This window comes from Portunus trituberculatus, chromosome 31 (assembly GCF_017591435.1).
Source record: "Portunus trituberculatus isolate SZX2019 chromosome 31, ASM1759143v1, whole genome shotgun sequence".
NCBI classification, from domain to species: Eukaryota; Metazoa; Arthropoda; class Malacostraca; order Decapoda; family Portunidae; genus Portunus; species Portunus trituberculatus.
In genome coordinates, this window is record NC_059285.1 from 4457127 (window position 1) to 4465401 (window position 8275).

Consider the following 8275-nt stretch of genomic DNA (forward strand, 5'->3'; position numbering starts at 1 on the left):
ACTTGGTGACAACACAATTAGAACAAATAAAATAAAACTGTTAAGTGCAAGATAGTGCCACTGGATACTTAAAGGAATATTATAAATAGATTTTTTTTAAATCTCAAAAACACCAATAACTCCAATATGTACAAATTGCATGTCATTATCATCCTGTCTGGTGCTCCAGCCTCTGGTGATGATTGACCCCTGTGGACTTAAAGCTTTCCTTCAAGGCGATTATGATCATCACTACCAACACCATCCTCTCTTCACTTCCTTCACCTTTCATTCATTCATCTCTTCACAGAAAGGTCAAAAGAAATTATTAGTGAACATTGCAAAATTATTCTTTATTAAGCATTCATACAAATTTAAAATCCATAAAACACAAGACAAAAAAACTGCTTGTCTTAAAATTATTTCTTTTAGTAAATATTGATGTTATACTGTCAAGCTAGATTTGAAAATACGAGTTTTGTTAATGCTGTTGACTGAATGTGGTCACAATTAAGTTCATATTGTAAAAAAATATACACAAATAAATTATCTGAATCTAAAAGACTTCCTTGAATTGATGATTCTAGAGTCTAGACCATCATATCAGTGAAACTATTACTGTGATAAAAACAATTGGTACAGTGATAAAAACAATTGTTCTTTAAAGATTGTTATTTCTATACTTTTCTTTTATTGATACCAAATTTTTTTTTGCTAAAAGTAGCCTTATTGTTACATATAAAAAAATTAATCACAGATCAAAGACCATTTGCTTGATGCCATACAGTCAAACATCATTCCCACATATCTTGTTCAGCAGGCACTTCAATCACCCTCCTGCTGCTGTGGCTGCTGCTCTGGGTAAGCTGGTCAGAATCTGTGGTACTGTCAGCGGCTTCACACACCTTCCTGCTGTTGTTGCTGCTTCTGGCATATTGTCCAGAATCTGTGTGATCAGATGCTTTGGTCACCTCCCTGCTGCTGCTGCTGCAGCTGCTTCTCTCTCTATAATGGTGAGAACCTGTGGCATGATTGAGTACTTCATCCATCCTCCTGCTGTCCCAACTATTGGAGTAGTGGTCATGACCTGTAGCATGACAAGGCTCTTCTTGCACCCTACTGGCACTGGTGTACTGGTCATGACCTGTACTATAAAAAGGTTCTTCATGCACCCTGCTGCCACTGGTGTACTGGTCATGACCTGTACTATAAAAAGGCTCTTCATGCACCCTGCTGCCACTGGTGTATTGGTCATGACCTGTACTATAAAAAGGCTCTTCATGCACCCTGCTGCCACTGGTGTACTGGTCATGACCTGTACTATAATAAGGTACTTCATGCTTCCTGTTGTTCCATGTGTACTGGTCATAATCTGTAGCATAAGGTGCTTCATGCAACCTGTAGTCATTGGTACTGTAATAAGAAGCTTCATGCATCCTAGTACTACTGATATACTGGCCATAACCTGTACCATAAGGTGCTTCATGTAGCCTGCTGCTACTGATGTACTGGTCATAACCTGTGGCATAAGGTACTTCACCGCTGCTGCTGCTATTCCAGATGCACTGTCCATAATCTATGGTATAATAAGGTGTCTCATACTCCATGCTGCTGCAGCCACCCCAGGCATGCTGATCATAACCTGCAGCATGAGACAAAATGTGAGCATATGGCAAAATATGATTTACAAATGAATGTAAAAAAATATTAATCACAAGAACACAAAAATTTATAAAATACATCCATACACAAGACACACAAGAGTGGGAAGAGCAAGGCACACAAGCAGTGGTGGCAATAACATCATGCAGAGCACTAAGCTCCTTCAGTCAAGAAACACTGGTGTGCTGTGGTTCTCTCAGAATCCTCTTGGGTAGGAGGCACCAGGCAGTTTCCTCCAGTCTAATGTGTGCTGTATAGTTGTGAAATACAGGGATTTTTTCTGATTTCATCTTAAAATAAAAATGTAACTTCCTTCTCACTAAATTTACAAAGAAAATTGATTAAATAAACTTTGACATCTAAATACATAAAAAAAGAGAGCACATATGCCTATATACACCTTTGGTATGATAGACAATTTCAGGTTTTCTCTCTCTCTCTCTCTCTCTCTCTCTCTCTCTCTCTCTCTCTCTCTCTCTCTCTCTCTCTCACACACACACACACACACACACACACACACACAAAGGAGAGCTAGACTTCTGACTTTTCACTTCTGAAGAACCACACATACAAACAGGGCTTCTATTTATGTTGGATTGCTAAGTCATAACTCTGGTTCTGTTCCATATCTATTCTCATCAACATGATGGTATCAGCTAAATAATCTCCACATACCTAGGATCTGAACACAGAATCTCTCAGCTGTGACCAAACCACTACAGAAAATATTCCCACTATTTCCAATATACAAACTACTTCCTCTATGTGATTACAATATTAAAAATGGTGCTCAATCTACAGTCCACAGTATCTTTTTTTTCCCTGTAATGTTCACACTATACAAATGTGCCATGGTGGGTGTGTGCCTCCCAACCATGCACTTTTAGCCTGATGGAGGGAGTTGCACCCTCATACCCAAGAGGAAAAAAATGAGAGAAGAGAAGAAGAGAGACTACTGATAAATATGCCGTGCTCTTAATGAAGATATGGCAAATACAAGAAAGCACTAAAGAAACCCAATACACATGTACATTACACAATGAAGTAAGTTAAAAGACATGCTTTTTTGCATTTTTAATCTGGGAGTGAAGGAGTCTTGGTATTTCTTGTACCTTAAGCCACAATTTGCTTCATAATTGGGTGTTGTCACCAAGTGCACACCTACCATTATTAAGGAACATGTGCCCAGCACGTCAACACATCATATTCATCATAATCCATATATGTGCTTTGAAGACAGTTTACATTTCCTATCAGTGAATAAACTACATCAATCAAGTGTCTTGTATTACAGATTGAGGAAAACTGACGTTAAAATTGCAGTAATTCTGGCTTTCCATCTTAATATAAATGAACAATCTTTAGTTAATGAAGTACTACATCCTCAAATTGGAAAATAAACATCAAGACAGTGATATTAAGTGTATACTACCTGAACACTGGCAAAACTGATATGTGAATTAATATGTAAGACAATGAATCTCAAATCCTGCTAACTCCTTTTATAAACATCAATTTCCATAAATAGTTAAGGACAAACATCCATCCTGGCCAAGGCTTTCTCTCATTTATTTGCTTATAACATCACCTTGCTATTTGAAACCCTTAAAATTCTAAAAGCAAATGCAAATCAGTCAGTTCTCATTAGAAACATCCCAGATCCTATCAACTCTTAAGATCCTAAATCTTCCAAGTTTGTTTCATGCTCAAGTTTTGCTCACATAACCTTGTTTCAAACATTACCTCTCTCTGCACTTGCATAGATTAGAATCCATTCACTGCTTATTTCACCTGTACATTATGTTCTGTACTCTGACTCTAGTATTCAATTCCTACTCTCAAAAACAAATAGATATATACAAAGTAAAATCCAATAAAATTAATACCACAAAAAATTAAGTTTCGTTCTCAAGAAATTAGTCTTTTTCCAAACCATCTCTTTATGCATTCTATTTTACAAACCGTATGTTTCATGCCTAGTGTTTAGCCATCCTTCTCTGTACCACCTCTGGCACCCTTCTATCCATCCTGCAATGTGGGGCACCAAAACTGTATGGCAGTTCAAATATAATCTGACCCATAGCAAATTTTATTTCCATATGTCTACAATTCTACATAACTGTAATGAATTAATTTCTATTTTCAATGTATTGTTTTCTTGAATGGAAACTCAAGGAAACTGAAAGCTAGTCTCATCAATGATGCTCTTTTCATTGCATCAGTTTCTATATATATATATATATCATGAAAATATTTTCAACAAAAACAGTAATACTTTGCATTTGCTAATGCTATTAAGTTTGAACTCCCGTTTTCTGACCATTCATTTTTTTTTTTATTTGTTACGACCATTTTCATAGTTACATCTGAACCGGATCTAATAATAATCCCATCTGTCTAATGGTCAGTAAATTCACTAAAAACACTGCCAGTGTTCCCTAAATAGATCCCTGTGGAACACCATGTGTCACTTGGATTTTGATACATTGAATATAACTCATTTGTCCATTACTCGCCCTGTACGTAATCCATCCAAGAATTGCTCAACTTTTAAGCACTCTAATCTTCTTTAAGAGCTCTTGGTGACCACCTAATAAAGCAGTTTACTAAATCTTCACACAAAATATCATACCAACAATTATCAAATTCAATGAAAATTCCCATACCTGTAGATCTCTCAACATACTACACTGGTCATAATCCTCCTCAATGTTCCTTACAAAGATCCCAGGAATTTTACCCAAACTTACATTAAGCTGACTGAAATGATAGATAGACAGCAATAATCTATTCCTATTAAAAAAAAAAAGACCACATTTGGTTTCCTCCTCTTGAGAACTCAACTTTGTTTACAAACACCCATCATAATGACAAATTCTTTCATTGTTACTGACCTTTATTGTCTCCATTCTTGGATCAAGTGGTTACATTGAGAAAATTTACAAAGAATTTTACCTTGGATATTAATGATGCTGGTCAACTGTGAAGCCTCTTCCTATAAATTAATCCTTGCACATCCCAGACTTCTTACTACCACATATATCTGCATTTTCTCCCCACTCCAGTATCCTCTCATTCCCACTATCAATATCTTTCCTATCATCTCCACTAGTACCTCCAACACATTTCTTCCTTCTTACTTATAAGTGAAACCTTTCACCATACACCATATTCATGACACAGACCTATTTCAAGTAACAAATGTGTCATGTTTGGACTCGATGTACATTTTTCAATTTACTTCCATGACTGACCAGTCTTATTGCCAGGATATTATGACAGCCTTTCCATGCTAAGTGCCATTCCTTTCACTAAACACACTGATAACACACCACTCCAGCAAAGAGCTCTATCTCCCTCACTCATGTCTCAATTCCTCCACTCGTATTGGATGATTCCCAAATATTTCACCAACAATTACTGAAGGAGTACCTCTTGTACTACTAAACCAACTATCACAACTGTTAGAAGTCAGCTCCATATATATTATCAATAGTTGAAAAACCTCTGATTCTTATCTGCTCTTACAGCTGACTTTTCTCTAAACTTTGGTGAAGATGTCAGAAAAAAAGGTTGCATTGTATGCACATGGTATATAAATAAATGGAACAACAGTTTATTGATTTTTTTTGTTTTAATGTTTCATCTTTCTCCTTTCTTAAGTAGCAGTATTATCATTGTATTTCATCATAACTTATAGATTTTTTCCATGGTGCATGCATGAAACAGTCTTTTTAGTGAGCATGCATTCCTGGATATTCAAAGAAAAATATCCACTTATATAACTTATATACCATTGAGGAGCAATAATTTTCCTTGTTTCATACTGATATTCTCTTTATGGATCAAAATATTCTGTATTTTTACTATTTTCTCTCAAATCTTCTAAGGACTAGACTGAGTAAGTCTGTAACTCTTCTTCCCTTACTGAGTCATGGTCATCATCTTTTAGAGATTTTGGTAAAACTTTTGTTTTTGCCTAAGACACATAAAAAATATTAGATAGTCTGGCACAACGCTTTGATCTCAAAACTATCCTCCAACAGTTTCTATCCTTCTCTCTGTGACTTTATCTTAAGTTTTCTTTGTAACCATTCCACTGCTGCTGCCACTGTTCTTCTAAATCTATTAACAGCAGTGTTCCTCAGGGTTCTGTCCTGTCACCCACACTCTTCTTATTATTCATCAATGATCTTAAACAAACTTCTTGACCTATCCACTCCTACACTAATAATACCATCCTACATTTTCCACATCTTTTAAGAGATAACCAATCTTTCAGGAAGTCAACAGATCACACAGAGATGCCACAGAATGCCCAACTTCTAATCTCTGTAAGATTTCTGATTGAGGCAGATAAAACTTAATAGTGTTCAATGCCTCAAAAACTCAATTCCTCCATCTATCAATTCAACACAACCTTCCAGACAAACAACTATCCCCTCTTCTTCAATGCCACTCAACTTTCTCCTTCTTCTACACTGAATATCCTTGGTCTGTCCTTTACTCATGATCTAAACTGAAAACTTCACACCTCATCTACTATAACAGCTTCTATGAAGTTAGACATTCTGAGGTGTTCCCATCAATTTTTCCTTAACCCTTCAATTGCTAACTCTGTACAAGGGTCTGATCCACCCATGTAATGGGGGGGGGGAGGACAATTTTATTTGATAGGGTAAAATCAAAAGATTTTTGTCTTATCAATTCCCTTCCTTTGACTGACTGTCTTCAGCCTCTTTCTTATTGCCGAAATGTTAAATCTTTTGCTATCTTCTACAGTTCTTTTCATGCTAACTGCTATTCTGATCTTGCTAACTGCATTCCTCACCACCTCCTGCAGCCTCACTGCACAAAGCTTTCTTCTTCCTCTTACCCCTACTCTGTCCAACTTTATAATGCAAGAATTAACCTGTACTCTCAACTTTTTTTTTTATTTATTTATTTATTTATTTTTTTTTTTATATACCATGTGGGCTTTTCACAGGAATTTATGGGCTAAAGGGGATACTTTTTAGGGTACCTCCTATCTCAAAGCTCACACGCTAGGAAACCGTTGCTCCGAGTGAGGAAGCCCAACCTACACTCAAACCGTGGACAGGATTCGAACCCGTGCGCTTGGAGACCCCAAAGCACGCATGGTTCCACTGTACCACTGGTAAACTCTGGAACTCAATACCTGCTTCTATATTTCCAACTTTCTATGACTTGCCTTCATTTAAGAGGAAAGCTGTAAGACATTTATTCCTATTATACTATATCTCTCTCAGACCTGCAAGGGGACTGGCAACTAAGTGGGGTTTTTTTTTCTTGGCCAACTTTTCCTTCTTACATAAAAAGCAATTTAATAATTTAACTAATTTATATATTTCTTTTTCTCTTCTCATTTTTTTTTTCAGAATATGCATCCATTTCTTATATAATTCATAGTTCACTTAGTAACTCTTACTCTCACAACTCTGATCTATACTAAAACTAGAATAACATACACAAAGCAGAGAGAGAGAGAGAGAGAGAGAGAGAGAGAGAGAGAGAGAGAGAGAGAGAGAGAGAGAGAGAGAGAGAGAGAGAGAGAGAGAGAGAGAGAGAGAGAGAGAGAGAGAGAGAGAGAGAGAGAGAGAGAGAGAGAGAGAGAGAGAGCACCATTAGAGATTTGTGAGCTGTTGAAGACAAAGGCCCATTAATATAAAGCTCAGGAAACAACAATGCCATGTTCCTCACCACCAACAGCCAGGTATGGGCGATACTTGAGTATGAGGTGGTGGTGGTGGTGGTGGTGGTGGTGGTGGTGGTGGTGGTGGTGGTGGTGGTGGTGGTGGTGGTGGTGGTGGTGGTGGTGGTGGTGGTGGTGGTGATGATGATGATGATGATGATGATGATGATGATGATGATGATGATGATGATGATGATGATGATGACAATAGTAGTAGTAGTAGTAGTAGTAGTAGTAGTAGTAGTAGTAGTAGTAGTAGCAGTAGCAGTAGCAGTAGCAGTAGCAGTAGTAGTAGTAGTAGTAGAAGAGATATGCAGTTAGGAAAGTACGGTGTTACACAAACTAAAGCATTATAAAGATAAAACAAAGCATTTCAAGGAACTTCTGGCTAAAAGAAAACATTTCTCCAATAGCATAAAAAAGGCAATGTACAAATTAAAAAACTTAGCAAAAGGCACTAGTTTCATACTTTCAAGAGCAATCTTATGGTTAGGATTGTTATCCACTGAAATCTCTTGACTTTTCAAAAGCAGCCGTGGTACAGTGGGACCATGCGCGCTTTGGGGTCCGAGGAGTCTCCAAGCGCACCGGTTCAAATCCTGTCCACGGTCCAAGTGCAGGTTGGGCTTCCTCACTCGGGGCAACGGTTTCCTAGCAGGTGGGCTTTGTGATAGGAGGTACCCTAAACAGTATCCCCTTTAGCCCATAAATTCCCATGAAAAGCCTCCATGGTAAAAAAAAATAAATAAATAAAATAAAAAGCCTAACAAGACCAAAACTAATCATTATATTGTCATATCTGCATAAACAAAAGAAATCAAAAAGAATAAATTACTGTTAATGTGATATTTCTACAAATTATAGCTCAGTAATAAAGGAATTTATGATAAAGCTAAATAATTAATGGTTATTTTTCAAAAC

The 8275-nt window shown here is 37.0% G+C and overlaps 1 protein-coding gene across 1 annotated transcript; it reads right to left on the bottom strand.

The window, feature by feature from the left end:
- Positions 1-313: 313 nt before the first annotated feature.
- On the bottom strand, positions 314-7999 carry LOC123511587. Its single transcript, XM_045267608.1, has 2 exons — positions 7824-7999; positions 314-1621 (listed from the first exon to the last, which is right to left on the bottom strand). The coding sequence occupies exon 2, from the start codon at positions 1584-1586 to the stop codon at positions 774-776; it is 813 nt and encodes a 270-aa protein (XP_045123543.1). The 5' UTR covers positions 1587-1621; positions 7824-7999; the 3' UTR covers positions 314-773.
- Between the last annotated feature and the right edge of the window lie 276 nt (positions 8000-8275).